Source organism: Rhododendron vialii, chromosome 13a, assembly GCF_030253575.1.
Source record: "Rhododendron vialii isolate Sample 1 chromosome 13a, ASM3025357v1".
Lineage (NCBI taxonomy): Eukaryota > Viridiplantae > Streptophyta > Magnoliopsida > Ericales > Ericaceae > Rhododendron > Rhododendron vialii.
Genome location: NC_080569.1, coordinates 22,604,295 through 22,625,922, shown reverse-complemented (window position 1 = coordinate 22,625,922; position 21,628 = coordinate 22,604,295). Strand labels below are relative to the sequence as shown.

General features: G+C 35.9%; 2 protein-coding genes across 2 annotated transcripts in view; one reads left to right on the top strand and one right to left on the bottom strand.

Moving 5' to 3' along the window:
• Window positions 1-2,165: 2,165 nt before the first annotated feature.
• LOC131313578 (protein S40-5-like) lies at window positions 2,166-3,251 on the bottom strand. Its single transcript, XM_058341961.1, has one exon. It carries the CDS (start codon window positions 3,023-3,025, stop codon window positions 2,399-2,401), a length of 627 nt encoding a protein of 208 aa, XP_058197944.1. The 5' UTR covers window positions 3,026-3,251; the 3' UTR covers window positions 2,166-2,398.
• A 5,472-nt stretch (window positions 3,252-8,723) lies between these two features.
• LOC131315288 (starch synthase 3, chloroplastic/amyloplastic) overlaps window positions 8,724-21,628 on the top strand; it is a 102,530-nt gene continuing 89,625 nt past the window's right edge. The window contains exon 1 of the mRNA XM_058344443.1: window positions 8,724-8,740. The gene's annotated coding sequence lies outside the window, so the exon portion shown is untranslated. The remainder of the gene's footprint in view (window positions 8,741-21,628) is intronic.

The window sequence follows — 21,628 nt, the reverse complement described above, 5'->3', positions numbered from 1 at the left end:
TAACTTTTTTCATAGCGTCCTATCATCTCGTTGATATCATTTAGTATTTTTTTTGAGTATTGAAGTTAAATTTGCCGATAAAAAAAAAACATTGAACTTAAATTGGAACCATTAGCTTTTTTATTTATTTATCAGGATCCATTAGCATCATCTCTAGTATTTCTTAGGACTGTAAACGAACCAAATCGAGCCGAACCTTGTTAAATTCGGCTCGGGTTCGTTAAGGTATGAGTTCAGCTCGAGTTCGATTCGAGCCTGAACAACTTGGCTCGAGTTCGGCTTGTTAAAATTTTTCAAGGCTCGGGTTTGGCTCAGTTGGGTTCGTTAAGATACTAGTTTGGCTCGAGTTCGGCTCAGATTTGGCTTGGGTTCGATTCGAACTTGAACATCTTGGCTCGAGTTTGGCTCGTTAAACTCAAATGAATCAAGCTGAGCCGAATCTAAGCTCGAATTGAGCTGGTCAAGACTCAGATTTGATTCGGCTCAGCTCATTAAACTCAAGCGAACCCAAACTCTCTCATTGATCGTATAGAATTTGGGAGAAAAATAAGTATTGAATTATATATACAACCTTAAAATTTTTTACATTTACAAATAGACCCCTATTGAATTATTAATTAAATTTAAGCATAGGTTTGCGAACCTAACCGAGCCGAATACCGTTAGGCTCAGGTTCGGCTCATTTACAGAACGAGCCTAGAATTGAGGTTCAGGTTCAGTTCGTCTAGCAGACGAATCGAACTAGAATGAGCTCTTACCGAACCGAGCCTTGAACAGTTCGCGAATGGCTCAGTTCATTTACAGCCTAGTATTTCTCAAGGACTAGGCTATTGAGTGTCGGATCAACATTGTGCTAGGCCCAATAAATTCTCCTCAGCCACTTCAAATGGTGGCCCGGCCCATGTTTTCGCCAAGTGACCCAGATACTGAACCGGACGGACGAATGAGTTCTCAACTGTGCACTTTTCGGTTGAAACCTGAAAGAAATCAATCCGGTGGCTCTCAATACCTAGTCACAAAATTCGCGTGCGGGAACGGAGGCTGGAGCGGGAGCGCGGGCATAAAAACATCTTCAAAAGCGCTGTGCAATAATTGATAGTGAGAGCCTAGAGCTGAGGGTATTTTGTACTACTAATTAAGCTCAAAAAAAACTGTGTGAGCCCACACAAAAAGACTTGCGTCGCTTTCTTGAAAGTGGCAAGCCAAGAAGGTATCTACCTCTCAAAAATTAGTTTGTCCCAACTTTCTTTTACTCTGTCAACTTGGGCCATTCCGACCCATCCATTTTACATTCCACTAAAAGTTGTTTTGTTTTCACCTCTCTTTGGAAATATAAATTAAGAGTGGACCCCAAAATCATTTGTGGTTCCTAAGGGTTGGGGCCCTAATCGACTGTCACATTTTAGTAATGAAGGATATATATACTTTCTTTTCATAATTGGAGGCTCGAGCCAGTTTGCTCGCACAACGATCCATTTTGGGATTTTGATTTGAATTGTTTAGCCTTCGTGAATTATGAAGGATACATTTACTTTAATAGGGTAAGTAATTTTATCATCTTAAGGCAAATTATTATACAACCGGATAGCTTGTTTAACATAATTATAGTACCTTCACCGATTATTTATTGGCTGCATTTTGAATTTATTATCATGTCTCACTCTTAGTAGTTCCACCAATCAAGTATAAAGTCATCCAAATGATAGCTCAACTCCCTTCAAAATAAAATAAAATTTGATACCTCAAAAAAATTTCGGATGGTAGCTAGAAGTTGTCCCCAAACATATTATTCCAAAATTAAAATACCAAAATTCATCATCGCACATTTTGACTACCAAAAATCAATTTGAAGCCATAACTTTGTACTCCTTTATTCACTTCCTCCTCTCTATCTTGAATCCAACAAAAATCTCTTCACCAGTGGAATCTGAACAATCTAAGGATTTGTTTCTTATTCCCATTGGTGGCTTTTTTATTTTTTTGATATTTTCGACCATTACTTCAAGATTTTACTAGAATCCATGAAAAAAAACACATGAAAGTGTCCGGAAAATTGTAATGAATGGCCTAGATTCACTTGTAATGGACGGTACAAGTGAATCCAGACCGTCCATTACACTTTCAGATTTTGTTTTCATGCATCCTAATATTTTCCAATACACAAATGAACTCAAAATTTCAACGCTCTCATACTAATGATTCCGAAATGACCAAATTGCCCCTGGACAGACCGATCACAAATACAGTACACGAGTTGGGATTCCAAGAGGGGCTTGAACAAGCAGACCTCAACCAGAATTTGAATTGGGCTCAGTTGTTGCCGAGTTGACTCGGCCGAGTTATCGCCCACAAAAAAAATTTAGGAATATTACTCTACCAACAATGATGAAACAATTATTTAACCATTGAACCCGGTCTGACTCCACACAGCATCCCTAACCCGTCTCAAGTCTCTCCCTTTCAGCGTCCGGCCGACACCTTCAAAAACGGAGTTTTCCGACCTCTTACGGTGCTCGCGCGCCAAGAACTCATGCGGCGGGACCATCTCTGACTCACGATCGTCGAACCCTTCATCTGAGTCATGCAGCGACTCGACCGAGTCGACCCGGTAAATCTTCGACCAATCGGGCACGTTGACCGGGGCCGACGTGGCAACGTGGCGTGCACGTGGCCTCGATGATACGCTGTCCTGGCCACGGAACTGGTGCACCACTCTAGGCGACGACGTCTTGCCCGTGTCCTCGAACGCCAGAGACAGCCCGCCCACTTGGCGCAGCTGCCCCCGGCTGCCGTCGCTCTCCGCGGAGGAGCGTGGGCTCCACTCGCCGCGTGAATCCATCGAGCGATCGTCGTCATCACCGCCCCCGTTGACCATGTCGTCCACCATCGACCACACGTCTTCCTCGCCTAGCTCCGTCGCCTCGGCCGCGACCGTCCCGTGGCCGTGGTGGTGGCGGTCACGGTAATCGTAGCTTCCCAGGTAGCGTTCGCTGCGGCTGGTGGTCAGTTTCCGACCTTTCGCCATATGTCATCACCACCACGGCCACCTCCGCGGGAGACCGGAGTCTTGATTTCCCGGCGACCCACGTTAGAAATGAATCTAAATCTTCTAAACTATATATATATATATATATGAATTAAAAAGATGTATCTATAATCTATGATCTATCTATAATCTATAGCTCTCAAATTGAAGTAACCATTTTAACATAAGCTGGCCTTTGGAGCCAGGACCTGTATATATAACATTTTCCAGCACTGAGCCAAAAAAAGAATGATCGATGTGAATACCGTGGGGGTGGGGGCCCACATGCATTTCATTTGAATTCGGAGTTCATTTTATCTGCATTTCATATACTCCAGTAGTAGTAATTCATTGATTAATAATGTACCCCGTGAGTATGTAAGGATGAGGACAAAATATGGTGAGAATAGAAAGACGAGCACGACACTTGTGTGTAAATGAAAAGAGCAATGGAGTAGAAAGGTTATTATTCAAATTCAATGTTCCAGAAGCACCGCCACATGGTACTTTATGGCCTTCACCACCACACATTTACGTGAGATACATACACTTAAAGGTAGTTTGGCCTGGCATAATAAGCCATTCGGCTTATTTTTTCATCTTTGTTTTTCGCCTGCTTGGATAATTTTTATCTATACTCACAAAAATTTGAGTTTGGCTTATAATTTTTTACATTTTCAATCTCTCTCTCTCTCAGAATGAACCAATAATTAATTCACAAAAATTTGATGCAAAACTAATTTATTATGTGACAAATTTTGAATAAACATGAAAAATAATCCAAGTGGTTTATTAAGACAAACAACCCTTTAGTCGTGGACCCACGTGAATGGGTGGTGGTGGTGGCCCTTCGAGCACGAGGGGTGCAAGTACTCTTTCATTTTTTAATTGATTATATTTTTAATTTATAATATTTGTAGTGATTTTGAAAATATTATTTAAAAAATTTAATTTAGATCTATCAAATAAAATCTATATTGCACCTAAAGTTATTATTAATTAAAAATATAACTAATTTTTCATACGATTAAAATATAACGAGAAAGTAAAAAAAAATTAGGACGGATGAAGTAACAATTTTCATGCATGCAGTAGGTAATTGAGAGCCCCACGCGCGGTTAGTTTATTTTCAAATGGAAGTTTTTACTCCTTTGGGTTTGTTGACTTTAGTGGGGTTTTTTTTTTTTTGGGCTTATCTGCTTTTTTAATATGTGAACTTCATCAAATATCAAGATCGATTTTATAGAAATGGTACGTGTTGATTGCGTCGTAAAAAAAAATTAAAACACGAATTATAGTAGTGTTGTCCTTATTGCTAACTAAATGCCAAAAAACGCTGACATTAGTAGTTATTGGCTTACGCGGAATGATGTGGTAATTAATCACTGAAAACGATAGTCGATTAATTTTGTAAGGACTGCTGAAACTTGGTGTATTTTATAGGAACCACAAAATTAGATCAACCTTTTTTTATTCTCTCTCTTTCTCCCGATCACCAGAAATGTTAGGGGCTATGTTTTGATTAGTTTGGGATGTAATTTTTACACTCCTATGTGATGAATACACTATATATGTTTTTGTCTTTTAATTGGTGAACTTACATATATAAAACCCATTAAAAAAAGGGGAGAGGCGGCATTCGATTTATTGAAAAATGATCTTCATAAATTTTTCTTAAAAGTTATAAATACATTTTATCCAATAAGGAAGAATCGAAAATCTTATTTCATTAATTTTCATCAACCATATACATATCAAGTAGTTATTGCCTTGTTCAACACCAATCCTAGTGAAATATTTATGAAACTAAAATAATTAGGGATGGTCATTCTATCTGATTCAACCGTACCCGCTCCATTCCCTGCCTCGAATGGAGCAGAGATTCGGTAATTTTTTGGAATCATGTAAGATATAGGGATGATTTTTCAAAAAATTTGGGGAACGGGTAGGAGGCAGGTTTATATCTGCCCCTTACCCACCTTGCCCCGAATTCCTGTTTTTCCTCTACATATTTTATGTATATTAATTTTGAGTATTAGGAAAAGAATACTCATTCAGTGATACGGTTTCACCATGAACTGCTGCAGCTAGCTCTCACCTCTGGTAATCTCTTGAAAAATGGGGTTTGTGAGATATCATGGAGTTCGTCTCCCACTCGGAGATCCCCATTCCTCGTTTGGAGCCGGAATGAAGGGTAAAAAGAATGGGAACGGGCATTGAATATAGGTTCAGAGATCGAGAACAATGGCATCCATCCCTCGATGAGGATGTTTATGATATACGTAATTCCCTTTCGTACTATTATTTAAAACTAAACCTATGAAGAGTTGCACATAAAATAATCGAATTTATAGAATTTGGTCATATTTGGTCGTTAAGTATGACATCAATTATCTGTTACAGTAATTCAAATATGATTGGTTCCAAATAAAACTCCCAGCAGTAGTTGTGATTCAGGTTCCTTCATTGCTACGTCAACCATATACTATAATATTAAACTTTTCGAGTACAAAACCTCGCCAAGAAAAAAAATAATCATGGACTTTATTCAAAATAAAATATGGAAATAAATTTTTGCCCTGCAACATAAAGGAGCAAATTTTTGTGGTACAAATAATACACAGAACAGTTCAATTAATATTAAATTTTTGTGGTACAAATAATATTAAATTTTTGTGGTACGAACAGTTCAATTAATATTAGATCAATTAATCTTCACCTAGTGGCTCTCTTTGTTGTGCTCCCGCTTCTTCTAATCTTTTTATCATTTTCATTAATTAATAAAATCTTTTTTGCTGTTAAAAAAAATAGGTATAACATGTTGTGGTAACGAAGTATATCACATCTGAATGTATAAAGCATACTCCACCTCAAGGTTTTTAAAGAATATATCTTATTAATTTTGATGATGAAAAAACACCAATAATTAAAGTTGATAAAATGTAATTTATATTTTGATATTTAATATTGGTTTATATAACCGTTTAATTTTGTGAAAAGTCAATTTCAAGTTGATGAAATGTGAACTCGAAATCGAGTAATTGGGGAGAAGATTTGCACACTTATTGAGCCAACTTCATGAAGATTTGAGCCAGTTCATACTTAATAGAGCAACTTGCAATCAGGACTTGGATGTGTCTCGAATGTTACGAACTTGAAAAAAAAAAACTGAACTCAATTGAGAAAACAAATAGAGGTGCTGATCAGATCAAGATATTCATTTATAGAAAAGTTTGATTGATGAAGATAAATATGGATGAAATTAAAAACAAGTATGGAAGAATTTCCTGGCTCCTACAACAAATTACTATCTCAAATAGTCAAAGATTGAAGATCTTTGGAAAGGAAAAAAAGGGACGATTGAAGATGTTGATTCACTACAAGAAAATTGATTTTTTTGTGGCGATCAAAATTTGTCAAAAAGCACTAAAAAAGTAGTCACTAAAGGTTTTAATCAACCAATGGTGGTAGAGTTCTCGTACCATGTAGACTTGTTGGAATAGAAACAGTTAAAGGCAGAACACATGATGATATTGTGAGGACATCGGTGTTGGCTACGTCCCTTATTTGGAGAAAAAACCTAATCTCTTTAGATAATCTTGACTCCGATGGTTGCAACAACTACATTGCTGAGGGCAGAGTTTTGAGCCCTAAAAGTCATTATTGTTTCGATGAAGGGGCAGAAATTTGGTAACCTTTACGTGCTTGAAGGCAGTACACTTGTGGGTTCTGCATCAATAGTTTCTTCATCAAAGGTTACGAATTCTTTTTCTTTTTTTTTTCCCAATTGCGGCTATGCAGTTTTGGCAAACTAGTCCTATTGTCAAGTTCAAGCGTTGCTCGGACTTGATTGGTGTTCACATGTTTCGATAGGACTTTGGGTTGGTACTGTGCAATAAGATTCACAGCATCGTGCTGCCCACCTTCAAGCAATCGAATCGTGCATCTGACGGCTTTAATCTCATCTCGGTAACCAACGATTAAGAGCCGTTCATTTCCGAGATGAGATCCGAGCCATCAGATGCACGATCCGACGGCTCGGAGGTGCGCAGTACAGTGTTGCGCACAACACTGCACAACACCATCCCCCAATTGGTTTTGATAGCCCCTTTGGGGTTTTGGAGAAGAATGTATAGCAAAGGTGGTTGCTCTATGGTGTTGGATTCTATGAAATTCAAGTCAATGTGGAGATTTGTTAGAGTTTGCCGTAAATTGGCACAGAGTCGAACCTATTGTCCTTATGGGCCAGTCCAGCGTTTCGATTAAGTACATAATGCGCTAAGCTTGCAGTACCTTGCGTATGGACCCTCGGAGACGGAGTTCACGCGTTTTAAGTTAGTTTAGCTTATTTGTTCTGCTTTCCTATGAAAAGGGGCCTTAGGGTTCCTAGGGTTTTAGGTTCCACTAGGGTTTGTTCTTTCTTTCGTGTTTCACAGGAGTTTATTGATCCCTGATATTATTGGGTGCTTCATTGAGATTGGGAATTATAGCCGACTCTTTGTAATCTCTCATCGTTCATAATTAATCCTCTCTTGCTCTTTGCACATGAAATACATGAAAGTTTAGGCTTGATTGTAACCGCTTAATTTTTGTGTTCTTGTTTTAATTACTTGTTGGTTTGTTTATTCTTTATTTCGTGGTTGTCATAGCAATTTATCTACTCTCTCTTCACCATCTATACTTCTTCTTTTTGTGTCTTTACGTACATAAATTAATTTGCATCACTTAAGGTGCAAATTCACATGCAAAAGAAGCAAAAAAATAAGAGCGTGAATGATAAAATAGGGAGCGTGAAAAACACAATCCTTGCACTAGCATTTTGTTTGACTACGTCAATTGCATCAAATCACGGACCTACACTCCAAGTGGAGACGAGGCCCACAGCTATGCCAAATTGCCCTTTCACAATCCATTATCAACTAGTTGTTCCAAGACCCCGTAGGCTGTTCCAAATCACGCGGGGACCCTGTAGGCTAGCTGTTGTGTAAGGGTCCGTTCCGAGTCTTTTCAAAATCGAACAGTTTATATGGATGACAGGGATGTTGCACTATAGGGGTCTTGGGTCCATTCCGGTTCCTCATATAGGTATGTGTATGGTACAAATGGCAAAAGATCACGTATTTATGGCCTGTCCTACTATCCGATCGACATGCACAATGCTTGTATGATACTATTTTGAACAAGTGATTAGATCGAAGAATACTGCGAAGGAAAATAATGTTATGGTAATTAGATTAATTAGATTTCTATTCAAATGTGTTATAGTGCGCGAAGTTGATTAAGTCATCAGAGCGATCTATGTTATGATGCCATGCAATGTGGCAAAATGTTACCGAAATGTAGGCTCCTAAACGAATCAAGTTAGTCGAGCTTGAGCTCGTGTTTGCTCGTTAAAATTAAGCTTTTTAATTAAAGATCAGTTTGTTACATACTTGAATCAAGCTTGAATATTTTTTCGAAGCTCGTTAAAAATTGTCAAACCTAGCTCGAATAAGCTACTATTGAGTTCGTTAGTCTTATAATGTATAAAATAAATAAAAAAAGCTACTCGAGATCCGCTAACCGGTTTGAGGTTGGCTCGTTTCATAAACAAGCTAAGTTTGAACATTTGAAACTAGTTAGTTTTCAAATGAAACTTGATCAACTACCTATTCGGCTTGTTTATCACCCATGCATACCTAAAATGTACCCCTTAGATGGAGAGATTATTAATAAGTGGTCTTGGCAAACCATCACATGATGCGCTAGTACGTGAGAATGAGGTTACCCCAAGAGTTGCTAGTAAAAGTAATTGAACCTAAAATTTTAAGTGAGAGTAAACTCCAATGTATCAGGCAAAACTACCAAGCCAACAATTGGGGTTAATCTTTCCGACAACTTCATGTTGGATCTTACCATGACATATGGGGAACAAAAGAAATTAAGGGCGGTGGAAAGTCAAATGATAGTGACTAAAAACTAGTAAACCTTGCCTAAATGATTGTTATACTCATGTTTATATATAAACTCAATATCAAGATTAGATTTGGCTTAATGTTAACCAATTAAAATTGATGGAGCTCTTTTTTTTGGGTGGGGGAAAGCAGAGTATTTGATGGGCACATTGGGCGGCTGAGAATGGTTTTTGGTGGGGGGAATTGTGGTGCCTACTAGAGTTTGTCGTTTTGTCATAAAGAAAAAAAACAAAGAACCATATCGTCATTCGCCAGCAAGGGAACCACACCATCGATCAGAACTGAAGAAAAAGATCCAAATTCCCAAACTGACTTCACAGCTCTAGTTAATATCTCTTTCTCTTTCTCTTTCTTTTTCTTGGGTTGTCTTGTGTTGGTGGATGTACTTATGCTTATCTCATATTATGATATGCTGTTTATTGGGACCGAGAACAACTCAGATCATCCGTGAGGGTAAAATTGAAATTACTGGAAAGTGCACTGGGGTTGGTCATGCACTACCTCTGCCACTGATCACATAATGAGTAATTATTCAGCATTGCCGAAATACCATGTGAGTTGCTTACATGGTACTTCCAACCATTGTGTAGCAACAAATTATCTAGGACAGACATTATCATTGTTAACATAATATTTTCATGTTTTCTAGGTTTCAATAGTATGTTTTGTTTTTTTTTTGCCAAACGATGTACATCAGTGGAGGGTTAGTAAGGTATTATTGTGTTAGTCAATGAGGGTTCAGAAGCTATTCATAGCCCTAAATCCCAAACCTGCTCCCCGTGAGACTCGAACCTTGGTCACCACTGAGGAGAGAAGAGAACAAACCACCTATACTAGCATGGTGTTCTCATTATGTTTCCTACTTAGCTTGGTTAATATTTGTGTTTCGTTGTTATGCGTACTTCCTTTATTGGTCTAGGTTTCTTGGTTACCAAGTGGTTTTAGACTATATAAAGGCATGCTACGGTAACAATAATAAATATCAAATTATCAATGAAAGCTGTTTTTGTCTATTTCTTACTTCAATTGTCACATACTTATTTTTTACTCATGAAAGAAATTAAGAAATGAAAATGTAAATTGACCCATTTTTTATCAAATCAAATCAAAATTATTGAGATTATAAATAGCTATACACAAATAATTATGAATAATATTCAAAATCAGATATATACAAAATAAAAAATTTAAAACTCGGAGAAGCTGGAGGGCCAGTGCCCAACATAGCTCCGCCGAGATTCTTTTTGACATATCCACACAAATACGTGGAGGTTATTCGGTAAAGATTTTGATGAAGATTTTTGGTGTAATAAGTTGAGAAATAAGAGTAATAAGTAAATATAAAACTTACATTAAAAATCGCTGAGAAAGGTGTGGTTTTGAGAACCCTATTGAACAAAGCCGTGCTGTTTTATTCATTGTCCGAAAAGAACACATGACTAATTTCTCATAATTCTCGTGGGACCAGCTTTTCATGGTCTTTTATTCTTTTCTCTATCTGCTCTTTTGATGGTTTGTACGTGCCAAATGTGAGGACTTTGGGCTTAGCGGGCCAAGAAATCTTTGGGCGCCGGGTGGGTATGTTTTAAGTAGTGTCCGTTCGGCACTTTCGAGCCGTTTAATATATTTTTAGACGGTTCAGATTAAAACATTTTCTCTTCTCTCACCTCTCTTCTTTCTCTCTTCAAATTCGAACCGTCCAAAAGTGTATCGGACAGTTTGGATGTGCCGAGCGAGCACCACGTGATACCCACCCGGCACTGAAAAATTTCTCCTTGGCACAAGTGATTAGTCTTTTGTTTTCGACTTGTCCTGAAGTTGAATGGCGGGATGGATTGAACCTGCGCAGCGACCGTCCGATTAACTGGGGAACTCACCCAATCTAAAATGTTTGGATTTAAGTCATCACTAACACAGCTGAGAAAGAAATATTGATCCACCACCACATCGTAGGCTCCGTCACCAAGTCTCTGCCGAAATGCAAGCTAAATTGGAGCCCTCTCTCCTAATCATCTGATCAAAAATATCGAACTCAAAACTGGTAGAAGTAAAACAACCTTATGTTAACTGCTTCAATAACTTGAACTACCATCCCACTAGTTTAGAAGTGTTTGTGGTTGTTGAATGCACAGAACAAAAAAAATTACAATGGCTTTTTTTCGCGTCATGTGTATCGAACGACGGACACAATGCTAGTTGTTGAAAAAGATAGTTTAATTTTTTTCGCGGTCCCTTATTCGATGCACGGTAGCGTTATTCCCATTGTATCCACGGGATAACATATATCAACTATTATGAAAATGTAAGATAAACAAAACAAATAGAAAAACGAAAAAGTTTGATACTATTTTTTTATCTAATAAAACTTATTCCTAAATTTTCTCTCCAGTCTTCATATTCCCCCCCCCCCCCCCCCCCCCCCACCACACACACACACACACCCCACGTCTCTCTCTCTCTCTCTCTCTATTTTTTTATAAAAAAAAAATCTTAGAATTTAGGATTGGAGTTTGGAGAGGTTTTTTAACATCAAATATATTTATATAGGAAATTGACAACATTTTTTCGTGTTTAAAAAAGAAAAAGAATTTTCAAAACGTGGTCCCCATTTCCTCCAACTCTGGAGATCAAGTACTACTGGACCTCATTTGCCTGTCCAGTCATCAGACGACATGAGTGGTATTTTCATCACATGGTTGGTGTTAAAAATAAATTAAAAATAAATGCTTAATTGAGCCCACACTTTTATTGTGCCTCACCACCTTGAAGTTATCTCCTTAGACCCTCAATACCAAATTTGGAACATGATTTGAACTTGAGGTAAACCTTTTTTTGGGGATCAGAACACATGATGAAAACTATAGCTCACTGAATTTGGGCAGGCAGTGTAAAAGCTTTCTTGACCGTATCCTATTCAAAATAGTGCATATAATCATGACAAACACAAGAACATATTCATTGCTCTTAGAGCAAGGTAGAGCATAAATCTAAACGACACATTAGTCCAGGGTCTAAACTCTTAAATGTGGACACCAAACTTATATGTAGTCCAAATTCGTGCTCAATCTTGTACGTCGACACTTCGATCATTGAATAATTTCTCAGCAATCACCAATGCATGCAAAGAAGAAAATGCAAGGAGGTCAAGTTTTTTGGGCTCGATGATGATTTGAAATTCTGAAGGACATTAGCTTTAGTAAGGTCTGTATTCTGATTTCTATTAGGCCAGAACTCTTTCGTTTAGTTTAATAAAATATGAATTTTCGAAGTACAAAAAAAAAAAAAAAGAACCAATAGATCATTAGATAATGAACTTTTTAGGATCTTCATGTTGTGTTTTAACTATGGGGTAAAGTTTCGGTTTGCCTTCAATAAAAACTTCAAAACATACGATAGCCAATCTTAATCACATCATAATTTTATTCAGATTGCATGGACTTATTATAGATAGTACACAACTCTTTTTGCACATTAACAACCGCTTTAAAAATAATCGTTATGCTTTGCCATTGTCAAAACATATTTATATATAGAGTTTCCTTCTCCTAAGGACCACCTCATTTTAATAAAATAAGGACCTCCCTTTCCCGATCAAATTTTGATGATCCGAGCCGCTCAATGTGTTCAGAACATGATTTTAAGAGTACCCGCGAAAAATTAGCAAAAAAAAAAACCGGGAAGAGCTTCATCCAAGCAGTTTTTGTTACTCCCTCCGTCCCTTTTTAAGTGTCCTGCTTCGTAACTTCAACTTATTAAAAAGACATCATTATTACACCTTTCACATCAACTTTTTCCTCCACTTTCCTTACTTACCCATCATCATTACACTTTTACTCACTAACTTTTCAAAATAAAATTTACTTTTAGGGACAAAATAGACAATACACCAACTTTTACCCCCCTAACTTTACAAAATAGACACTTATTAAGGGACAGCCCAAAATGGAATACTGGACACAAAAAAAGGGACGGAGGGAGTATGTTTTTATCAAACGGTTCAAATAAAAACTGCTCAAATCAAGCTCTTCCCGGTCATTTTTTTTGCCGATTTCTCGCGGATACCTTTAAAATCACGTTCTGAACACATTGAGCGGCTCGGATCATCGAAATTCAATCGGAAAATGGGAGAAATGGGGAGGTCCTTATTTTAACTAAAATAAGGACCTCCTTATATATATATATATATATATATTAGGCTGTTTCCTCTAATAATTTTGGGCTATATACAACTTATTGCATTTTGAAACAAATTAACACCTTTCAACAACTCTCTCTGTCAACAACCTTAATTTTTTTTAATAGCTTATTAATTAGTAGAAATAACTTGACGTTTTTCAACAATTTATTGGTTAGTGGAAAGCAGTGAAAAAAATTATTGGTTAGTAGAAAAAACTGACATTTTTCAACAACAGGCCTTGTTCGTTTTAGGGTCTCAAAACCCTAAGGCACGGTCTCTAATAAATTTTCTCTATCCATCTCTTTACTTATTATTTTCAAAAATCTCCCTCAAAATTCAAATCGAACAGGGTTAAGTGATCTTAAAGTTATTGCCTACCGGAAACACTCCTTAGGAAGGATTTGGCTTAATAAGTCAAATAGTACTGTAACTCTTTTTTTTGTCTTTGTTCAATTTTTTTTATTTCATAATTATGCGTCAAACTTTTGTAACTTATTAATTCGTCTCGTCAAGAAGAATCGAAAAGTAAAATTTTTTTGATCAAAACTATATTTTTTTAATAAGTAAAAAATATTATCCTTTTGACTTATTTATGTCTTTATTCAAAAATTTATGAGTTTCGATCATATTTTTTTTACTTTTTTTATTTCTTTCGACGAGACGAATCAATAAGTTACAAAAATTTAAAGTAAAACTAACAAATACAAAAATAAATTGAACATAGACAAAAAATAATTAGACCCCGTTCCAGAAACCTTTTTAAAAAATAAATACTTATTTTAAAACTTGTCAAAGAAAAATAAGAAGGATTGTTCCACAAAGCCTAAATAAGTAGCTTATTTCACATTTTCAAACTCAAAAATAATATAAATGAAAAATAAATTTTTAATTTTTTTTCACCGTATTAAAGATCTCAATAAGATTTATCAAATAAGATCTATATTGATAGAAGCACATAATTTTTGAGTTTGAAATTATTTTTTTTAAAAAAAATACTTATTCATTTTTTTATAAAACATGTCTTATTATTAGACAAAAAAATAAGTTATTAAATTCGTTCTAGAACGGGCCAAGCCACTTGACTTATGTCGCAATCATCCACATTTCTCGAAAATCCTAATTTCGGGACCCACTGGGCCACCAGTACTCATGTCTCCGCACATGAAAACATGACAGCGCGAAAACGACTGCCGTAGATCAATCAATAGCTAGCTACTAGCTAGGGTCATTAGTTTACGGCTCGTTCCAAAAATCTTCTTAAAAAATAAGCAGTTAATTTTACATTTTTAAACTTAAAAATAAAATAAATAAATAATAATTTTTTAATTTTTTTTTGCATTCTTATAAAAAATCCCATCGAAATCTTTCAAATAAGATCCATATTGCATATTTTTAGATTTTAATAAATCTATAATTTTTTAACTTAAAATTATCTTTTTAAAAAATAAAGACTTATTTTTTATTCCGAAACGGAGCCTACTTTCTATAGGAGTATTTCTGTAACACAGTAGGAGAGTCATATAATTGATCAAATGGCTTTATCGTAACCAAATGACTTGTAACTTGGCGATTATCCTCTAGTCCTCTCATTAGGGAGATCAAGGTTTGCACCTCGGTAAAGGCATTCGAGATTTAGGGCTATGAATAGCTTTTGAATTTTCTATGTACTAAAATCTCATTTCGTTTAACTTTTAGCACTTTAATTTGGAGGTTTTGTTCTTATTCAAAAAATAATAACCGCTTTCGTTAATTTTGGTCTAAGTTTTTGTGGATTATTGATTTGTCTCAACGAGAAGAATTGAAAAGTTAGAAAAATTTTACTTTTATCCAAATATTTTTAGAAATATCAAATTTTAAGCCAAAAAACCCAACTTTTTTTTACTTTTTTTGTGTGCTGAAAAGTGATTATTTCCCAAGATATTTGGGAAAAATCATAAATTTTTACTTTTCAAGACAAATCGGAAACCAAAAAAGTGAGGAGAGCAAAAAAATTTAAATAACAAACATCAAAAAATTTAAATAAGGACAAAACAAAAAAGAATTCTTAAAAATTCATAAAGTTCCTAGTGCATGGAACAACACCTAACTTACTACTATATTGTTTAAAAAAAAAAAAGGCTTTTATCGTTGGTGTGAAAAAAGATAGAGATTTGGGGTACCTAGGGGGTGGTGGCCTATGGCCCTATAATTAAATCTCCTTTGAACCAGCAGAATCAGAATATCGATCTCACCTGCTACTCCACCACCCTAATTAATCCCCCCACCCCACCATTAATTAATGATCTCATTAATTTTAGTTACGGAAACCACATTAATTATCTTATAATTAATCGCTTTGTTAATTATGGGAATGTTTAGTGCATGCATGGTACAACAAGTTGTATATATTTGGAAATAACCCCACTACAGGTATACCGACCTGGAAGGCGCCGATGGGGTAACAAGTTTGTTCACCCACGTCTCTCTCTCTCTCTCATGCACAAAGACACACACTGAGGTTAAAGTAGTGACATTAATAGTATCATTTAAAATTGTATTGAACCGTTTTTGCTTTATTTGCAATGTCGATCGGGTTTTTATTTCACAAATTGCTGAAAGAAACGAGCCGCGTTAGAAATGTTACCCCCCTCAATCCCAACCGTTGGTTAAGCTATCACGCTAAGTGACTTCTCAACAAACTAGCACGTATCCTAAGCCCCTGCATAAATGTGACAACAATTTAGTACGGGTGCGAGATCCTCTTTTTCATCGTAGTAAGTGATAACAGAATGCATAGGTTGGGTGAATTACTTTAGTTTTTTAGACTTCTTAGCTCCTGCGAGAAAGCGACTTCCCTACGGAGGAGACTGTAACCTATTTTTAAGCAATTAGATACCTTTAAAATTGGTGAGTAAATAAGGCATTTTCTTCACTAAACTAAAAGTTGTATTAGAAGTACTCGACATTTTTGTTTTGTCTTTATTTAAAAAAATATCGCGTTTGTTAGTTTTGAACCAAATTTTTATAGAATGACTTTTTTTTATTCTTCGATATTTTCTAAAATATTTAAATATCATAATTTTTTACTTTTTTTAATTCATCTCATTGAGATGAACAAATAATCCATAAAAATTTGGTGCAAAATTAACAAATGCAATTTTTTTTTAAATAAAGACAAAAAAAAAAAACTACAAATGTTAATTTAGTGGAAACAATGCCTAATAAAGTACAGTACTAAAAAGTGTCAAGATTCCAAGTGAAGGTTTGAAAAGAGGAAAATGGCCGACATCTCTAGACTACATGCATATCATATCCGCCACTCCCTCTATCCGTGTTTGTTGATCTATTTTCGACATTCGTGCCTTATTTTAAAATGTTTATATCTTTCAATTTACAATAGGTTTCATAATTTTGAAAATTTCGTATAATAGGATTACTTGAAATCTATCAAATAAGATCCACATTGCATATTTTTAGAGATTTGTATTGATAGATATGTATTTATAAGGGGTGTGAAATATAGTGGAAGTAGACAAACAAACACGAATGGAAAAAGTACTAGTATTTATCAAAAGGAAAATTCTAAAATCAGCAATAATGAGTGTGTGAATGTGTATTAAATGGTATAAAAAGTACACAGAAATGCATATTTTTTTATCTTCTAGTGTGCTTATCGTCAACCCAGTGGACTGATAATAGCAAGACCGTTTATCAAATTATTTCTGCAAAATATAGCTTTGAGTATATATATCTTGTAAAAAGTTCTCACCATTTTAATATGGATCTGGTAGCATCTGTCTGCCGTATTAAATCATTTTCGTGATTTTAATTAGCTTTCGTAGAACACAGGTTTGATGATGAATAATGTACTAGTACTTTGTTGTTGTTTTTAAGGAGTAGGAGTATATTTCTTGGGTACCACAAGGTTGTACTATATATAGTACTGGGTGGTTGGATCATACGATGATTTTTGGGCAAATTTCACTGACCTCCCCTGAGGTTTCTGACACAAACAGATATCTCCCCTGAGGTTTTTGAAATGACACTGACCTCCCCTCCTTTACCTGACAACACCAAAGGACCCCCCCTGTAACGACCCGGATTTTTGACCCAATTTTTTTTAATACAAATTTATATTGTTAAATTTTTAATTCAATAATTAATTAAATTGAATAATTAAAATATATTATTATGTGTACAATTGATATTATTTACACTATTGTATAAGATATGTATTTAAACTTTAGATATACGAATCAGTGATTCATATTTATCTCTTATCTTTCCTATCTAAACCCTAAGTAGAACTCTATTCAAACTAACTCTTCACTTTTCTATCTCTCATCCTATACATAAAAGCGTCCAGATACATTCTCACCATGTACATACATGCGTCCACATACATTAGAATTGAAAACTCCCCCCAAATGTAGCATTTGTCCCCTATCTTTTTATCATTATCAGTATCACTCTCTTTCCTCATTCCACCACTTCTACACTTATCATCTCACATTCTCACTACCTTATTCTCTCTCATTATACATACCCACATAATCCAAAAATTGAACACCAGTATATTATTTTACTCTCAATTATATTGTTGAGTCTAGAATAGAGAGAGAGAGAGAGAGAGAGAGAGAGAGAGAGAGAGTTGTGAGTTTCGTGGATACACCGCTGCTACGGGCCCTGTTGGAGTGCCACCGGATGCTGCCTTGAGATTTCAGAACCACCATGGCGATCTACGAACACCGTACAACACTTATCCGGACTTAGAATCGCGTTTGAGGTAGTTTTCCGGAAACCCAAAACCTTTATCTGCATTTTAATGGAGTTACTTAGATTTAAAGTTTATTGAAGATGATGATTTGCTGTTAAATTGTTAATTTATTTTTAGTCCTGTTTATATTAAAATTTAGTCCGGTTGTGCTGAAATGATTAGTGTTATACCCTGTGAAAATTTATGATCGTTTAACAAGTGTTTGATTGTGAAATTATTATTGATGTTGCATTGTTGATTTGTATTTGAATGGACGTTTACGTGCTTAATAAATTATTGGGGTAAATAAATGTTTATGAAATATTCACAAGAATATTTTATTAGTAAAAATTTATTTAGATTGTAAACAAGAAATATTTTAGATTATCTATTAGTTAATCTTTAATTCTAATAAATATTGACTAGAATAGCCTCACATAATTTTGTTGTTATGAAAATCTCATATTAATATTTAATATAGTTAGTAAATACTAAATTTAGCAATAAGTATTTTTCAATAAAAAAATTAGTTGTAAAATCTATAAATAATATGAGAGTTAAAGAAAATGTTTAAATAGTAGAAATGTTTTATAAAATTTCTAAATGAGAGAAATAGACTTAATTTTAAGTGTAGTAATTAATTGTTTGACTGAATATTATTTTATTACTCGCATGATAAATTCTATGACATGATTAATTTTATCGCATGGTTATGTGTTGTTAGTACTTTTAGTTGAAATGTTGAACCGTGTGATATTTTGTTGTGGCTGTAGATTGGACAAATAGGTTCCCTGGGTGGTTACGAGTAGTGACTCATGTAGACGATGTTAAGTAAATGGAAATTGATAAAGTGTTGGAAGTGTGATTGTGTGGATTGTGATTTGAGCCATGGTGATGGCAAGGGTAACCTATGGGGCCCTGTGTTGAAATGGGTTACCTGAGGGGCCCGGTGTTGTGACGCTAACATATGATACGTCATGGGAAGTTTCTCTTCGAGGAAGAGAATGGGTCCCATGAGACGGTTATAGTTAGTGAGACGTTAATGTATGATACGTCATGGGAAGTTTCTCTTGGAGAAAGAGAATGGGTCCCATGAGACGGTTATAGTTAGCGTGGGGTAGTGGATGTCCGACCCTAATGTACGATACGTCATGGGATGACTCGATCCTCCTGTTATGGTCTTAAGTGAGAACATACTCGGTACATAACTTAGATGCGCTCACCTAGGACCCTGGTGCAGGACAAGCAAGAGGAAGGGTGGACCCATGAGACGATTGTAGTTAGTGGATGTGGGAGGAAAGGATCTCGCGGAGAGAATCCTTAGATTACATGTAAGATGATGGATAGTAAAGAAAAAGACGATGTGTTATTATTTTGTACCTTCGGTGTATTATGAATTATTATATTGTTGATCTGCATATTGTGGTATTGGGTTTTAGAATTTCTACTTAGTGAATTATCACTCAGGATACGTTTGTATCCTGGCAAATCGTTTGCTTCGGCGTTCAATTTGCCAGAGTGTGCAGGATTCCACAGTGGAGCAGTTGATACAGGTGGAACCCCCTGGAACGGAGTCTGGGCCAACATTGCTTGGAATTTCGTATCAAAACTAGAGTCGCTCTGGAGTTGCTTTTGTTACATAGATTTTTGTATTATTTTGAGATTGTAATTTTTGTATAAGGATAAATAGGGGCCTAATATTTTGTAAAATTCAGTGTATTTTAGGGTTAATGCTTCCGAAATTCTTTGGAAAATCGGGGCGTTACACCCCCTCCCGCCAAAAACACTCACACAGCGTTAAATTCACCGTTAAATGGTATTGAAAAGACAAAAAGGTCCCCGGGTATATAAATGGACGCTTTCTGGCCCATGCCAGAAGTTTTCGCCCTAAAAAATTAAAGAGCAGTGCTATGTGCACAGCAGCTTATACACAGCAGCTGTGCACAGATGCCATTTTCTCCCGGCTTGGGTCGCACAAAGATGATCGGAGCCGCTCATTTTGTTCTAAATATGTCGTTTAAGGTCTCTGTAAAAAATGAACTTCGTTCGATATCGTTAGAGGCGTTAACAAAACACCCAAAATCACTACAGAATTTAGGTGTGCGACCCGAGCCGGGAGAAAATGGCATCTGTGCACAGCTGCTGTGTATAAGCTGCTGTGCACATAGCTTTTCTGAAAATTAAAACCCATAACATACAGAGAGAGAGAGGGAAGGAGAGAAAGGGGACGACGACGACGATGTTGAAGGATGCTCAGATCACGTAGTTCGTTTGAAGATGGTGATGTCGTTCTTTACTCCATGACTGGAAGACCGTGGTTTGTTTGTGGAGAAGAATATCGTGCAGTAGGAAGATTTTGGTAATCTGTTCATCTGTATCGGATAGCTACGTCTTCAAGCTTGTAGAGGTAACCATGTTAACTGTAGATAGTGTATGTTAGGATTTTGAGGTCATGCAACATCGTAGTTAGGTTTTTCTGAGTTTTTTTTTTTGGGGTTTTTGGATCAAATCCGATTAGGGTTTGCAAAAATTTGGGGCTTTTGTGTTTTATGTTTGAAAAGGGTTGAGATAGTCAATATTTTGTATGAATTTGTTAGAGATTAGTTATTTCTGCAATTTTTTTTTTCTGGTTTTTATGGTCTGAACTATGGTTTATAAATGTTGTTTTCCTCTGTTTCGAAATTGGGCCTGATGATTCGGGCACGACGATTTTTGTTCGGACTGGTGCACTTGGAGTTCAAAAGACGCACGCCGTTGACTGGTTGCTTCTTTGCAATATTTACTCTTGGTTAGTAGACCCTTCCATGATGTATGTATATAAACACATGGGAGCATGTCTATATATACATTACAAATACACATATATAAATACATATACCGTTATAATACCATTTAATTATATTTGCAGGGTATTGTGGTCAATTTGCCTTCATTGAAATACTTAACTTTGGATGAGCCCCACCCAACTTTTTTTTTTGAATAACCAGATGTCCGGGTTAGATTGCGTGCACTCGACTAATTTTGAAATTCTGGAGCTAACGATCGGACAAACCCTCAAGAGACCATTTCAATGATAAGTATGGAACATTTTTTGGGATCTATATGCAGATATTGAAGATTAGTTTTTTGTATATGATGGTATAGGGCTAAAACAACATATTCCTTTTTCCCAATAGATAGTTGGGGTTGACTAAATACTACTTGGTATGGTTGTATAAGGCATAACAGAGAATATTTTATACCAAAAGTCTATGCCTACCGCACGGTTTTATTGCTCCCCCACTGCACTCAATCTCACCGTCCGTATGTGTTTTGTACGGTTCGGATAAAAAAACAACTTTTCCCGGAAGAGTTGAACTATTGTCTGTATGAGTTTTTTTATAATCTAGATCATAGATTGCTGAAACAAATGGTGAGATAGGGAGCGGTGGGTGTAGCACCGTTGCGGGGAGAGAGAAGCCAACGTCTCAAAAAAAATTTCTGATTTGGTTTTCACTTCTGGGTTCACCTGTTGAATTTGTTTGAAAAAATAGGATTTTACTAGTTGTTTAATGAGGTTGGGGAAAAAAAGGGTTTCAATTCATGGTAGTTTAGTTGGAAACTTGGAATGGAAGATTGGGTTTGATATAAACAGGTTTCAATGATTCAATCCTTGCTTGAAACATATATATTGAAAAAATTATAGTGGAGAAATGAGGAAAGAAAGCAGTGAGAAAATTGGGGAGAAAAGGGAGAAG

Bases quoted from the DNA above. Each gene is read 5' to 3' on its own strand.
- LOC131313578 (XM_058341961.1), bottom strand. From the start codon at position 3,025: ATGGCGAAAGGTCGGAAACTGACCACCAGCCGCAGCGAACGCTACCTG.